We start from the raw sequence: 17,113 nt of genomic DNA on the forward strand, positions 1-17,113 counted from the left end.
TGAAAGTAGCTTCCCCAACCAGAACTATTGGTTTAGTGCTATGAGAAAACTCTTGAATGGTTATATTTTACTTATTTTGAAGTATTTTAAGAAGGAGAAAAGAAGGGGCATTTTAAAATTTCAGTTTCTTTTAATATTGGCAGAGAGATTGAAAGTCTGATGTTTAATTCAGAATTTAGGCTTTGTGAAATATTCTTTTTCCTGACTCATTTTTAAAAGAATTTATAAGCGGTTTTAATATATTTTTTCAATAGAAATCTCTACATGTGCTTTAAAAAAACAGTAGTTTGCATTATATTACTACCAAGGTCATCTTTTTTGTATCTGTCTTTAGCCCCTCTGCTACATGGTTTGGAAAATTTTGTCTACCATATTGTATTGTATTTAGTAAAAACCACTTCTTTTCTCTTTTTAAAAATCTTAATTTAACATATATTAGTGTCAGAGTCACATGGTATTTCCAGCTGCCAAAGCTGTTAACCAGAGAGGTGGTTTGAAGTGAATGAAAAGGAAATTCTCATTTCTATTTCCTTTATCATAGATTAAAAATACAGTGAAATAAGTGCTAATAGTATCTATAAAGCATTTTATAAATACTAGGAATTGCTATTGAGTTCTTATATATACTTGATATTTACAATATAAAAAAATGATCTTCTTGAAGAGATGAGAACCATCTGTTAGCCTTTTTAAAAAATTGACAACATAAAATTTACCATATTAGCCATTTTTAAGTGTATAGCTTAGTAGTGCTAAACATAGTCACATTATTTTGCAATAAATCTACAGAACTCTTCATCTTACAAAACTGAAATTCTTAAAAAGTAAATAAAATTTTGTCTTTGGGAAGTATTACATACCTTACCCCACAAAACAATTGAAGTGTAACAAATAATATTCAATTTTTCAACGATAAAAATTCATTCTGTAGCTAGTAGTGTGGTTTTATGTATTGCTTACATCTTGCATCAGCAACATTGCACTGATAAAGAAAAGAATTAGTCATGGAGCAGGCTGTAGGATGTAGGATGCTGCTCAAGAACAAGATCCTGGCCTTTTTATTGACAGAGGAAAGGGTGGGTCAAACTGAATACTGGATTTTTGGACTTTGGGGAGAGTGAGTCCACTGATATACTCCCAACCCCCACCCATGGCTCCAATCTTACTAACAAGACGTTCCACTGATCAGTCCCTGGGGTACAAAGCACATCAGTCACAGGCACCCGGGCATTCAGATCATACCTTGAGATGTATTCCTGTTGCCACATGGCCATCAAGCATCCTGCTCTTGTCTAACTTGAAAGGAACCTTGTACGCTCATCCCACACTTACAGACTCTTGTTTGGATGTTATAAATTAACTATTGTGAGAAAAACATGCGCAGAACTAGAAAAAATTATTCTAAACTCATCATGAATATATGATTTTTAGATAGCTGAAAATTGCATATACTAGTTTGCACACGTCTGTTACATGGGAAGTAGAAGGTATACTCAAATATTTATCAGCTATTTCCAGTAAAAATACTTCATCAAGAAACCACCTCAAGTTCAGTGACTTCACCAAGTGTTTATTCTCATGATGACTACTTTGTAGATCAGCTGCAATTTGCCTGATACAGACTAGACTCAGCTCCAGGCTGCCAGGTCAGTGCAAGTCTCTGCCGAGGCACAGAATCAAGGAGTAGCATCTATTCAGGATAAGTTATTCTCTTTGTGGATTACCTGATCACAAGGAGTGCAAACACAACTACCAAGCATATTTTAGATCTCAGCTTTATATTTGTCAGCTTCCCGCTGGCTGAACAAGTCACATGGCCAAATTCAAAGTCAAAGGGTAAGGGGATATACTCCATCCATCATGAGGTCATGGCAAGAATGTGGATATATTTCTATTATTGGGAAGTGAGAATGTTAGAAGCAAAAACAGTTATTTTCTAAATTTAAAAGGCAGATCTATTTTAGCATCTATATGTTTAGCATCAGGTCATTTTTGCTTTTTATTAATTCCTCACATCTTTTAAAATAAATACTGTTTTATGTGAGAATGGACATCCAAATGTAGCCACAGATGGTAAAAATTAAAATTATTTCTCTACTAGCTTCTAATGCAAGTATTTTAGTTATATAATTTTTTGCATTGTTTAATATAACTTGTTAATTATAGTAAAAAGCAACAATTTTTCATTTTTGTTGTTAATGTTTTTAGTTCATGAAGGGTTGGCTCTATGAAGGTTAGAAGCTATTGAACAATCCCTCACAAAGATTAATGTTTTACAATTTGATATAATACTGAGTTTTTAAATTTTAAATTGCTTTATCTGCCTTTATATCATAGATTGTAAGATAACTACGGGTTTTGTTTGTTTTTGTTTGAAAAGCAGTATAGAGTTATATTTAAAATGGAGCTTTTTGCATTTCCCAGTAACTTCTTAGCAGGGAATATGGGTACTTTTTTTTTTTTTTTTTAAGATTTATTTATTAATGGGGCCTCCCTGATGGCACAAGAGGTTAAGTCTCAGCACTGTGAAGCAATCCACAGCCACTGCAGCACCGAGTTTGATCCCCGGCCAGAGAGCTGACCCACATGGCATAGCAGACCTCTCCTGTCTTGCCCTCTGCGCCCCTCAGCAGTGTATTTCAGTCAATCTGCCTCTTCTGCTCCCCACTCTGTCTCTGATGAATCCTCTCACCTCCGCATCTCTGGCCTATGCCCCAGTTCTTGTGTGCATAAATAAATCTTTAAAAAAAAATTAGGGGGCCTCCCCTGGTGGTGCAGCGGTTGAACGCTGGGCTGTGAAACTGCCTGCAGCTTCTGCAGCACCGGTTCTATCCTCGGCTGCCGGGAGAGGATCCCACATGGTGCGCGGACCTCTCCTGCCCCCCCGCTGCTCCCCTCAGCAGTGTACTTCGTCAGTCTGCCTGCTCTGCTCTCCCCTCTGGCTCTGGAGAATTCTCTCACCCTCCTGTGCTTCTGACTGTACCCAGTGCTGTATAAACAAATAAATAAATCTTTTAAAAAAAATTAGGTAGACCACTAACATATATGGAGTTCTTCCTCTGCCAGGTACTGTCTTTAGTTTTGAATATACATTCTCTCCTTTACTCCTCACATCCTACTCCCATGGCCTTATTAGTACTCTAGATATTTTATCATTTTACCTCCCTGCTCTAAGTACTTATTTGTAAGAATTGAACAAATATTTATGGACAGTTTTGGTGAAAATAGTCAGTGGTGATCTGGTAGATACATTACTTTTACTATCTTTTTACGGGAGACCAGATGTGCATATTTAGTAGTGCCCTTTCAAAGAATTGTCAGTTAAAGATGCTTTGAGGAGGGAATAAGGGAGCAATCTGGGAACTATGGAAAAGATGAATCAAGCATATCAATGGTTTGATATCCCTAGAGCATTTTTAAAATTAATTCTGGCCTTCTTGGTTGCTAGCTACTGTTTCTGCTGCCAAAGCATTAGAAGCAGCAAGAGACTGTGCAGCCTTTTCACTTGTCTGGTTTATTTAATGTTTTTCTCTTGCCAATAAAATTGGATACTTTAAAAGTATTAAATATAACTAAAAACCCAAATGTATACATTTGTGGAATGCTTTTATGATGTTTAATAGGGATTACCCACAGTAATCTTAATTACCCACAGTATGGTTAAATCTTCAAAACATTATTGAGCAAAAGAAGCAAGGCATAAAATATATTTATGTAAAATTCAGAAATAGCAAGAGAGAACACAATGCTGTTAGGAAAACCAAGGGAACAATACCACAAAAGTCATCAGAGAGGCTCTGTCTGGGGAGGAGAAAGGCTTTCATGAATGAGAGCAAGTAGGAGGTTTTTGGGATTTTGGATTTTCTGGTTTTTGGCCCAAATAGTGGCTGCATGAATATTCTTCATAATAATTCACTTATCTGTACATTTGTGTTATACACACTTTTGTTTAGTATGTTTTGTAAAAAAAAAAAAAAAAGATTTATAAAAGGACAACAGTTACGTACAATGAGAAATCTAGACCAAGAAAAAAAACTAGAAAATGGTCAAAGAACTTTAGTAAGGAAAAAAAACCCAATTTTCTCTACAGATCTGTTTGACACACCTCACTGGAGTGAGCATAAATTACAATCATAGTAAAAAGAACATCAGACTGTGAAGGAGGGAAGGAGGGGAAATAAATGTCAATGGGGGAAGTTATCATTCTAGTGCAATTCATATTTTTTATCTAGTCAGTGAACGACTGAAAGATAAAACTTTCACATTTATCGCGAAATTATTTGATGTTCATTTTCTGAGAACAAGGTTGTAATATGAATTCTGGATTAGGAAGTATCATTTGTAGCTCAGGAAAATTGGCTAGGGTTTTCTGAGTGTTTTGATATGGTTTCTGATTGTGAGAATATTTATTTTTGTTTCATCTTAAATAATGAATATTGCAATAATTAGATTTCCCTTTTCCTTATTTAGGCTCTTTTTTACTAAACTAGATTATTGATATTTTCTAAGAAGTATTAAGTAATTATTTTCAAAAGTTATTGCGTGGAATGGTAACAATTTTTGTTTCATTATTTCTATGTATAAAAAAATAAAGTCTGAATAGATTAGAGGCAATTAAGGAAGGCCTGAAGGATTTCACCAAGAATATTTTGAGAATATATTTAATAATGCTTTCTTTATACTTTAATGAATTTAAAAAAAAAAGTACCACAGGCTGTAATCATTATCTTCTATTTTCTTGTATTTTACTAAAATTCTTGTATTTACTTAGTCTATTTTTACATTCATTTGATGACTTTAGCCAAATGAAATAGAAATAATTTTGCTAGTTTAACTGCATTCTTCAATAAAAGAAACAAAATGGTGAGATTCAGTCTCTTCTGATCACCCAAAAGTCCTTTTAAGAAAATTAAAATTATAAATGTTAACAAAACTAAAATAATAAGGATAGGCATTGAATGACTCCCCTGTGTTTTCTTTTCTTTTCAAAACAGTTATTTTTTTGGTTCAACTCATGATTTTTTTTTTTTTTTTCTTTCTCTTCCTTAGTTTTCCACTGTTCCTTTGATATTTCAGCTGTTAAATAGCTGGACTAGGTAGCAAAGTATGGGCTGTTCTTATGCTGTTATTTGTGTTTATTTCTCACAAGCTTTATCTATTCACAGTGATTAATGAGGCGATTTAAATTTTAAATAGTCTTAAATATTAAATAACTACTTGAAAAACAAACAAGAAATCCGATTCCTCTCACTGTGCTTTTAGGACATTAAACATAAACATTAATTTGATTATGATTACTGTATAGTTGCCATTCTGAACATATTAATTAAAATAAATCAACATTGTTTATTCTAGGTAAAAATATTTGTTCAGAATATTGAGCTGTATAATATATCATCATTACAAAAACAATATTTAGCAATCTGAATTATTTTGCTAAGGAATTCATTTAATTCCCCATCACAAAAATTTTAAAGTCTAATACCTAATTTGCCTGTCCACACAAAGTTGTAAATGATTAAGAAGCCAACATAACCACTAGTGTGCTATGTTTAAGCTTCCCTTTGTCGCTTGCTGCACATGCAACAATGTTGTTCTTTCTTTGACACAGACCCAGACAAAGGCTGAGTGTAGCAAGGAAGCAGACAGCTCGCCTCCAATAGTGGCCACTGCCTGGCTCCAGGATTTGTAAACAGAAACATCCCAGGCTCCAATGAGGCAGACAGCAGTTCCCTGTCTGTTATGCATTCAGGAAGTGCTTGCTTGTACAAGCCCAGTCATTGCACACAGGCGTACATAGCAGTGTTTACATTTGGCTGAGTATTTAACTGAGAAAACTAATAGGGTAAAGAAGAGGGTTTATTAGAGCTGAGGGAACTAGACAATTTCAGGTATAGAATATATATAGCATAAAGGTAAAAAGAGAGCATTTTTTAAAAGAAAATATGTTAAGAGTTTTCTGGTTAAAGAGCTCTTTTATTGCACATGTATGTGAATACACATACTGAGATATTTTTCCTGGCAGTTTGACAGGGAGCTCATATTTTTAGACCATGTGACATATCGTGGAAAGTTTTTCATTTGAAATACCCATTAGTATGCTTTTTAACATGTTTAAAAATCTATTTTAATACATTTTTCTTCCTCCTATTATATGAATTAATAGTTTCTCTTTCAGATTTTTGATTATTTTTATTTACAAATTATGTTTCATTTTCATTTAGAAATCTGAGAGTAAAAGCAGGGAATGCTGAGTCTTCAAAAAACGTTAGAATACTCATTAAGTATTTTGAAATTAGAAGGACCTTAAAAGTCACTTAGTAGGGGGCCTCCCTGGTGGCGCAGCGGTTGAGCACTGGGTTGCAAAGCTGCCTGCAGCCTCTTCAGTGCCGGTTCAATCCCCGCCTGCTCCCCGGCCACCAGAGGAGGGTCCCACATGGCGCGCAGACCTCTCCTGCCGCCCGCTGCTCCCCTCAACAGTGTACTTCAGTCCTTCTGCCTGCTCTGCTCCCCACTCTGGCTCTGGTGAATTCTCTCACCCTCCTGCACTTCTGACTGTACCCAGTGCTTGTATGTATAAATAAATAAATAAATAAATTTTTTTTTTTTTTTTTTTTTAAATCACTTATTAGGGCCTCCCCTGGTGGCACAGCGGTTGAGTGCTGGGCTGCGAAGCTGCCCACAGCCTCTGCAGCACCGGTTTGATCCCCGCCCACATGGCACGCAGACCTCTCCTGCCACACCTGCTGCTCCCCTCAGCAGTGTATTTTGTCGGTCTGCCTGTTCTGTTCCCCGCTCTGGCTCTGGTGAATTCTCTCATCCTCCCGCGCTTCTGACTGTACCCAGTGCTTGTATAAATAAATAAATAAATCTTTTTAATAAAAGAAGTCACTTAGTATAACCACTTTTTGTAAATAGTTTAATGTATTTTAATAACAAACAGCATAGAAGACAGATAACATAGGACAACTCGGAAAAGTGTTGTGAATAGTTTCAATCTAGGGCCTCCCTGTTGGCCCAAGGGGTTAAGAACAGCACTATGAAGCAACCCAAAGCCTCTGCAGCACAGATGCCTGGCCGGCCAGGGAGCTTCCCACATGGCGCAGCAGACCTCTCCTGTCTCTCCTGCTGCTCCCCTCAGCAGTGTATTTCAATCATTCTGCCTTTCTGTTCCCCATTCTGTCTCAGGTGAATCTTCTCTCACATACCCCTCCACCCCCACCCCCACACCCCTGGCCTGTACCCCAGCTCTTGTATGCATAAACAAGTAAATCTTTAAAAAAAATAGTTTCAATCTACCATCACATATAAAGGCTACAAACATCACTTAATTGCTGTCACTGAGAAATTTACTTGTTTTATTAAAATCCAAATGCTGGCAATGTACTAAGCATTTAACGTATTTATAATTGTTAAAGTTTGACTACTGAAACTTGCTCAGTGAAACATTTTGATTTGCATTTATACTTTACCTCCCATCCTTTTATTAAAAATTTACACACAAATGAAATGAAGAAACTCCCAGTATCTTATTTCTGTCCCCTATTTTCACACTCACATGTACTTAGGTAGGTCCCTTTTATACTGTGTGTGTGGTGATGGGGTGGGGGGAATCAAACATTCAGAATTATCAGTATCAGGAAGAGAAAATATAATTTTTTGAGAATGAAACATTTCCTGCCATAGTGGATTTTTAAGCACATTCTCTATATATGCAGCCTGCTAGCTGAATGTTTTTTAGCAGAGTTATTACAAATTTAGCATGTATAGCACACAGGTTCATGTCTTCAATAAATGCCAACCAGACAGGCCTCACTCGCCTCCTATAAAGCACCAATAATCGCACTATGAAATGTAGATCTGTTTTGAGCAAGTTTTGGCACCAAACACTGGAAGAGAAGTTTGAGAATCAGAATTTCAGTGGACTTTTGGTAATGTCTTATCTCATGGACTGCCACAGTATAGGGTCTGTAGTGATGAAATTCCTTTACTGTAAGCAGCGAGACATGCTACAGGATTTTTATTTTAAAACTCATGATTTTAAAGGAGAGTCCCTTAGTCTTTTATTCTGTTTTCTTACACTTTTCATTCATTTATTAGGTTGTCTGTTTTTTTAAAGCCCAAACTACATTGTAAGAAACAGTAAGGCAAGCAGATTGACAACATCTAAAAGAGATAGCAGACAAAGGAGAGATCAGATGAAAATCAGATGCAATAATTTAGAAAAATTCAGTGGTCTGAGAATCCCTAATAGAGCCTGATAGTGTCACCATAGACTAATTGATATTCAGAATGATAATCCCAGGTATATAGAAAAGAAATTTTCTACAATATATTTAGTAGTTGTGAAACCGGGGAAATTCCATGGTTCATGGTTCCTTACCTGTGCACTTGCAATTCTGCAAGAGTGTGTTCTCTCTCTCAATACATAAATCATTTTTTTAAATCGAGATACAACTCATAATGTGGTTAAATATGCCATTCAGTACATTCACAATGTGGTAAAAACATCACCTATATTGGTTCCAAAATATTTTATCAAACCAAAAGGAAACCATTTATACGCAGTCAATATCTAGTTCCTCCCCTCACAACTCCTGGAAATTACTTACTTGCTTTCTGTTTCTATAGATTTGCCTAGATTTTTTTTTTTAAGATTTTTTTATTTATGTGTATAAGAACTGGGGTGTAGGCCAGAGGTGTGGGAAGGGTGTGTGTGAGAGGATTCACCAGAGAGAGTGGGGAGAAGAACAGGCAGATCTACTGAAATACACTGCTGAGGGGAGCAGTGGGTAGGACAGGAGAGGTCTGCTGCTCCATATGGGTTTGCTGCAGTGGCTGATGATAACTTGATAGCACTGCGTCTTTAACCCCTGCGCCACCAGGGAGGCCCCTTGTCTGGATGTTTCATATAAATGAAATCATAGAATATGTGACCTTTTATATTTCCCTATGTGGATAACCATATTTTGCTTACTCATGCATTGTGTGTGAACATTTGTGTTGTTTCTACTTTGGGCTATTGTGATTAGTGATGCCATTAGAAGTTATTTTAATAATTGTTTTTAGTTATTTGGGGTATATCCCTAGGAGTGGAACTGCTGCTAGGTCTTATGGTAATTCTACATTTAACTTTTTAAAAAACTTACAGAATGTCTACTGCAACTGCACCATTTACATTTCCACAGCAATATACAAGCATTCTAATATCTCCATGTCCTATGAATATTTTTAATTTCCTGTTTGGCTTTTTAAATTACAGCCATCTGTGTGTGTGTGTGTGTGTGTGTGTGTGTGAGAGAGAGAGAGAGAGAGAGAGAAAGAGAGAGACACACACAGAGAAGAGAGAGAGAATCATCTCATGGTAAAATGAGTCTTCATATGTAGCTTTCTTCCTATAACTTACTCTTTTTATTTTTTTAAAGATTTATTTATTTATTTATACAAGCACTGGGTATAGTCAGAAGTGCGGAGGGTGAGAGAATTCACCAGAGCCAGAGCAGGGAGCAGAGCAGGCAGAAGGACCGAAGTACACTGCTGAGGGGAGCAGCGGGCGGCAGGAGAGGTCTGCGCGCCATGTGGGACCCTCCTCTGGTGGCCAGGGAGCAGCCAGGGATCGAACCAGCGCTGCAGAGGCTGCGGGCAGCTTCGCAACCCAGCGCTCAACCGCTGCGCCACAGGGGAGGCCCCTATAACTTATTCTTTATATTAAAAGTAGATATAGTTATCAGTATGTTAAAATCTATTCAAATCCAACAAATTCCCTGCAGATGAAAAGTGTGTCTCAAAAGATCCTTGTATAGAAACATTGTTGTGACATTTTAATATTCAGTTGTGCTTATTACTGAGATAGATGCATTGAGTCACAACAGGAATGCCCATCAGAGAAACTTTTTGCCATAAAGGCTTCTGACTTTGCCAGGGGGACTTTTAGCGTGATACAACATATTATTAAAATTTACAAACTGAGAAATATTTAAAATCAAATATATTTGATTTTGATTGTTTAGAATGTCTACATAAAGATATTAACAATCATCAAGCCCATCCTCTGGTCATTATTACCGAACACTGCATGAATGCCTCCCGTTAGAAAAATATGAACAGCTATTTCATAGGGTAGCTGATTCCATTTTAGACAGTTCTGTTTATAACCCTTAAGTTCTTCTGTAGGCTGAGCTAAAAACTGCTGTCCTTGAAGATACATAAATTCAATCTTGTTATTCTAACTACAGTTCATTTTTCTGCGTTTTGACAGCTTTGTATTGTCAAGTTTTGTCTTTTTTCACGAGATGTTTCCAGTTTTCTTCCCATCACATTTTCCATCTTCCCATCACATTTCAGAGGTCTCATAGCTTTCACTACTCTGTTTACTCTTTTCTGTATGTGCTCTACTTTGTGAACAGCTATCCTAATGGGTGTTTCTCTAGTCATAATCTGATCCACAGAATGGAACTATCACTTAAGGTGCTTTTCATGCTATTAATAACCATTTGACTTAGATATGTGTAGTCCCACTCTACAAGTGAATAAATTTAGGCTCAGGTGAAGAAGTTTTCCCAAGGTAATAAAATAAGTACAACTGAGTTTCAAGTTCAATTCATATTTAACTGCCTGCAAAGTCATGCTCTTTTTATTGAATAAAATATCAATACTGATAAAGATAACTACCGTTTGTTGCATAGATAAGGTACTCAGCACTTTTCTAAGTACATAAACTCTCATTTGAACCTTACAGAATACTTGTGAAGTCTAGAGTATCTCACAAATGAGAGATTTGAAGCTCAGACAAGTCAAATAATTTGCTAAAATGTTTGCAGATAATGTGGAGTCAGGGTTTAAAATCAAATGTGATTCCAAAGAATGTTCTCTTAAATTATATTTTATTATTTTTTTAAAGGTTTATTTATTTATGCATACAAGAACTGGGGTTCAGGCCAGAGGTGTGGGGGGGTGAGAGGATTTACCAGAGATAGAACGGGGAACAGAACAGGCAGATTGGCTGAAATACACTGCTGAGGGGATCAGGGGGCGAGTCAGGAGAGGTCTGCTGCGCCATGTGGGTTGCTCCCTGGCCGGGGTTCATGCTGCAGTGGCTGCGGATAGCTTCATAGGTTGCATCTTAACCCCTTGCACCTCTCATATTTTAAACTATCATATCTGTGTTTTCATGATATAGTTGATACTTCAATAATTGTGAGCACATCTAGTAGGTTTTTTTGTGTATTCTAAATCTGTAAGTTAATTTGTATGATTTAAAATATAATTTGCAATCGTAACTTTTTTCATTTCCTTTGGTGCAGAAACATTATTGATCCATGTAATGATACAGTCTTTCTAAAGGGCAGTCTGTTAGTATTTAACAAAATACTAAAAAAAGTAAAAGAATGACTATTTTTAAATTTGTTTTCTTTTAGGTCCACCTCATTCATTTAACCGAGATGAGACAATAATCATTGCTTTGGCATCCGTCTCCGTATTAACTGTTTTGATAGTTGCCTTATGTTTTGGATACAGAATGCTGACAGGTAAAAATACCACTTTGTGTCTTACTGTTTATTAAACATACCATTTAAACAGAGTTTATTTTCTACCTTTTAAAATTCCTCTCAAAGCAAATTTCCCTCCTTGGTTTTTACCAAAAGTTTCAAACATATTCAAAACACCTCTCACCCAGCTTGTCTCATCTACTTATTATCTATAGCCCTAGTCACTACACCATTCCATGACACTTCATTATTTTGAAATAAATTACAGATATGATTTATCTGTAAGTACTTTAGTATATTGAACGGTAATTTCTCAGTTTAATTAAATGTCAAGGTAGTTATAATAACTTTAGGTTTGATAAGCATTCTAGGAAATCACCAATTCATTCATTTAAAAAACTTTTATAAAGCCTTCTTTTATGTTTGGCATCAACATAAGTATTATTCCCTATCCTTCTATAGCTCTTCTTTTTAAATATGTGTGTATAAAATATAATAGGGATTTTGAATTTTTAAATAATTTATATATATTTACATCATTGTTCTTTTTTTTTTTTTTGAGATTTTGATTTTAAGAGAAACACGCATTGGTAATTTCCTTTTCCTATTCCTGTAGGAGACCGTAAACAAGGTCTTCACAGTATGAACATGATGGAGGCAGCAGCATCAGAGCCCTCTCTTGACCTAGATAATCTGAAATTGTTGGAGGTAATACTGCTTTTATATTATTGACTATATTTTTTGCTCTAATAGTACATCTGGGACTATGACTTCATTCACTCACTAAGACATTCATTCATTTATTCTGTGAGCATTTATTATCAAGTTTGTGCCACAACATAGTCTAGGCACTGAGAATATAGGTAAACAATATAGATATTCCTCTTTAGACTTACATTCTAGTGGGAGAGTCTACAAAACAGGGAACAAATGAATATATATTATTTCAAGTAGTAGTAAATGCTACAGAGAAGAATTAACTGGATAAGATGTAGGAAGGCAGTTATTAAAGAAAGTTATGAAGGAAATTATTTAAAAACTATTGAAGAAAATGACAGAAAAAATGATGTTTTAAAATTATAAAATTAAGGGCCTCCCCGGTGGCGCAGTGGTTGAGTGCTGGGTTGCGAAGCTGCCCGCGGCTTCCGCGGCGCCGGTTCGATCCCCGGCTGCTCCCCGGCCACTGGAGGAGGGTCCCACATGGCGCGCAGACCTCTCCTGCCGCCCGCTGCTCCCCTCAGCAGTGTACTTCGGTCCTTCTGCCTGCTCTGCTCCCTGCTCTGGCTCTGGTGAATTCTCTCACCCTCCCACGCTTCTGACTGTACCCAGTGCATGTATAAACAAACAAACAAACAAACAAACAAATAAATAAATAAATAAAGCATGCCTCTATTTAAAAAAAATAAATAAATAAAATTATAAAATTAATTAAAAGTATAAAATTAAGAGTATAGGAATAAAGACATGAAATTCTGAGGAGAGTGTGCCAGGCAAGGAATCCATAATCCATAGTATCTTAGAACTTTTTTTACAATTATGACCATGGTGAATACTTTATGATCTTTGTTTGGAATAACTTGATAACTAAGTTCTCCAAACCAGAGATTGTAAATAGATATAATAGATTAGATCATAAAATATTTTAAAAACGCTTCCATTTGAGAAAGATGCAGTAAGCAAAGTTAAAAGCCTAATTATAAAAATGTATTTCAATGCATAGGCAAGGAATTGATAAAGAGCTATCTATAAATCAATATGAATGAACAGCCTATATTAAATGGACAAAAGAGATGAACTGCCAATTCATAAAAGAAGTTAAGAGTCGCTCTTAAATGTATAATTATTAGTATAAATATAATCTTTTATAAATAATTTACTGAGTTGAAAATATGCTAATTAAAACCGTAAGATTTTTATCATGGATTGAGTAAAAGACGAACTCCCAAACATTGCTGATTTAACTATACACTGATAAGATCTTTCAGAAAGGTGCGCTGTTAAATTTTAACCTAGAAATTGTGAAATAAAACATAACAAACATCCTTAAATAAGTGATAGTAAATGTCTAACCTGTTTCAATAAAAAGTGAGAGAAATTCCCAGAAAGTGAGAATGAAGAAAATGGATTTTTAGCTCTTTGTCCATTAAGTAATTTTTGTTGTAGTCCAGATATTATGAATGTTCTATTGTGGAGACCTTGGATTCAGTAAACATAATCAAAAATGTTGATTTTTCAGTTGTTTTTGTGGACAAAAAACTTGTTTGAAAACATTACAAATTTGTTTCTTAGGCAGAAGCTCAAATCTCAGTTCAGTTATTTTACTCTTTAGAGTATGTCCCGTGCATTCGCTGGGTTTCCCTTTCTACGATTCTCCATTTTAGGACCCTCTCACTTTTAGCAGTTGTATTTGCCCTCAAATTCTGCCCTCTGGTTCCTGGACTGAAAATATTCTAGATTTCTTATCACTATTTTAATTCTCCTGTGCAGTACTGATTTCACCCTGTCATGCTAAAAGCTATAAAAATGGGCAGCTAACCCCATGCAGTCCTTTCTTCTAAACATTGAGTCTCCTCAGAATCTACCTCCTTTTGTTCATTCTGTGTTTAATGTATACATGTTTTAGATTTCTTTTTAAAATTTTGTTCTGAGTAGTTATCTGTGGTAGAATCTATTAGGCATTTCCTAAGCCATTTGAGACGCAGATTTTATTCATTTTATGATAATGGAGTAATTAAAAACTGTAAGCCTTAGAGAGCTATGGTGTATATATGGATTTGTGCTATATTATTTAGTAAATTTATTGTTCTGTTGTGATATGAATTAATACCTTGCTTTCTTCAAACTGATTTACAGCTGATTGGTCGAGGTCGATATGGAGCAGTATATAAAGGTTCTTTGGATGAACGTCCAGTTGCTGTAAAAGTGTTTTCCTTTGCAAACCGTCAGAATTTTATCAATGAGAAGAATATTTACAGAGTGCCTTTGATGGAACATGACAACATCGCTCGCTTTATAGTTGGAGATGAAAGAGTCACTGCAGATGGACGCATGGAGTATTTGCTGGTGATGGAGTATTATCCCAATGTAAGTTACTCATAAATAATACATTGATATTTATGTTAGCTATCAACTAGACTTTCAGTAAAATTGCTAGCATATATGATATTGTTAGTTTGCTAACTGGTTATTAATGATTTGTAGTGAATTAAGGCTCTCGCAGAAGAATGTGAATCAATTAAGTCACCAGTTAACTCTTTTGTTCTCTTTCTCTCTCTAACCCCCCTTCCTTCTGCATGTGTGTGTGTGTGTGTGTCTCTCTCTCTCTCTCTCAGAAAGACTCTTTAATGAGGGAAGTAGTGCCTTGATTGACAATTTATTCTAATATACAGGCTCCTTATCTCAGACTCATAATAGTTTGTGGGTGATGGGCACTTTTGAGTAGCACTAATCCACATATATTTACAAAAGCCTTCTGTGTTCACTTGTAAAACATAACTATAATGTATATTTGTACTGGCAGGAGGTAGAGTGTAAAGAAAGAGTCTGAAGACCTTTTTTTCTATCTTAACTTGATAAATCAAAAAATACTTAAAGTGAAATAACCATTTATAACTTTTAATATTGGAGAAATAACAAATTGACAATTCTCCTTTCTTTCCTTGTCTCCTTTCTAAACCCATAGATATGCCTTATAACTCATTTGAGATTCTGAAATGCCAAATTCAGTTTCCATGGTATCCTAACCTATAGCAAATCCTTTATAAGGCTGTTAACTTACCTCCACATATCAAGTAAATTAATTCCACTTTCTCCCCCATCTATAGGGATCTTTATGCAAGTATTTGAGTCTCCATACAAGTGACTGGGTAAGCTCTTGCCGTCTGGCTCATTCTGTGACTAGAGGACTAGCTTATCTTCATACGGAATTACCACGAGGAGGTAAGGCAGTGAATGGAGAATGAGTTGCAGTCATGTGGGTCATAATTCTCAAAGGAAAATTTTATTCATATCTTTTAAGTAAAAGTATATATTGTTAACAGATTTATTATTAACCAGTTGCTTGAAAGCTCTGGCATGAAGAACAGTATTTGAAATGTAATAGGTAGAATGAAAAAAAGAATTTCAGGACTCTGGAAGCATCATGGATCCCTTTGAGAATTTGATTAGACCTCTGAAACACTTTCCCTACAAAGATACACATGTAGACATACTTAGGAAATGGCTTTTTGATTATGGAAACCCTTAATCCCTTTGAAGTTCATGTATGGACCTATATTAATAACCTCTTAGCTAAAATATACTGTATTTTCCTTGTATTATTTGACAATGTATTATCACTTGTTTAGTTTTAACATTGCATGGATCTTTATTCCATAGGTTGGTTGATCTTTAGTATAAAACCCAAATATTAGCGCCTGTTAGCTAGAGTTAGATTTGGTCAGATCTGTCCGAAATAAAAAATAACAGTGACTCCCATAAGTACAAATTTTTTTCTTTTTCATGTAAGGATCTGTAGAGAAATAGTGAAAATTGGTTTGGGAGCACCCCAGTATTATTAGATATTATTATTATTATTACTATTACTGCTATTATTAGGCCACAGGCTCCTGTATTTCTTTCCCATTGCTCTTTATATGGTGGCTTTCATCTTCACGGTCACCACATCCATCATGCTATATAATAGTCAGTAGGGAAAAGGAATTGCCTCCTCATGCCTCCACAAGTCCTACTCTAAAACTTACGCTTTGTTTCCCAGAACTTAGTCCATGCTTAACTATCACATTTGTTGCTGAGAGTATAGGTTTTCATGTTGTTTTTTTTTTAAGATGCGTGTATTGCTACCTCAAATAATAATGGACTCTGTTACCAAGTAGGAAGAGGAGAATGCATTGTGGCGAGTGTCTTTGTTAGTGTTTCAGAACTTTGTGATTGTGTTCCTTACCATAATTGCAGTTTTCTACGCTAATTTTATGCACATTTTGTCAGTTGTTCAAAGCATCTCTTTAATACATTTGCTTTCTCACTTTGTTTCAAAATACACCTCACATCACAGGCTCCTCTAAATTAGCTTTGCTGTGAAAAGTCTGCCTTCATGCTTTCTCAAACTTATATCCCTTAAGGCACTTTCTTGTCATACTAAAACCCACACCATCATTTTCTTCAGTCTCTCTGATCTCTGTAGTGAGAGGATCCTTAATGTATCAATTTCTAAGATCTTTGTTCCATTTTATAATCACATGGATCATCTTTTCTAGCTGCTGCTTCATATATAAATAATTTCTCTTGAATAATTTATCACTTTATTTATCTTGACATCTTTCTTTTCCTGAATATGGAATTGACCAATATTATTGTCTATGTCAGCAACTTGATGCACTTGCTTTAGTGCATCAGCACATTAACTATTTGGACTGTGTTTCCTTACTTTTAAATATTATTATAATATCTTTAAAGAGCTGGCTTAGCACAGAACTTAAAATACCACCCTAATCCCCTTTTTCAAGGGTTGCATGATTCAGCAAGGTTTCAAGCCAAACATTAGCTAGAAAGAATGATTGTCATCAATACTTAAAAAATACTATAAGTATATGATACTATTTCAGACATTTAAAGTATCTTTTCAC

General features: G+C 35.5%; 1 protein-coding gene across 3 annotated transcripts in view; it reads left to right on the top strand.

The window, feature by feature from the left end:
• BMPR2 (bone morphogenetic protein receptor type 2) overlaps window positions 1-17,113 on the top strand; it is a 124,452-nt gene that overhangs the window by 83,434 nt on the left and 23,905 nt on the right. For all 3 annotated transcript variants that reach the window (XM_037523855.2, XM_054699994.1, XM_037523857.2), the window contains exons 4-7: window positions 11,418-11,528; window positions 12,106-12,197; window positions 14,343-14,573; window positions 15,314-15,428. In XM_037523855.2, coding sequence (XP_037379752.1) covers window positions 11,418-11,528; window positions 12,106-12,197; window positions 14,343-14,573; window positions 15,314-15,428 — 549 coding nt within the window. The remainder of the gene's footprint in view (window positions 1-11,417; window positions 11,529-12,105; window positions 12,198-14,342; window positions 14,574-15,313; window positions 15,429-17,113) is intronic.

Source organism: Talpa occidentalis, unplaced genomic scaffold (genome assembly GCF_014898055.3).
Source record: "Talpa occidentalis isolate TD23 unplaced genomic scaffold, MPIMG_talOcc4v2.1 talOcc4.3, whole genome shotgun sequence".
Lineage (NCBI taxonomy): Eukaryota > Metazoa > Chordata > Mammalia > Eulipotyphla > Talpidae > Talpa > Talpa occidentalis.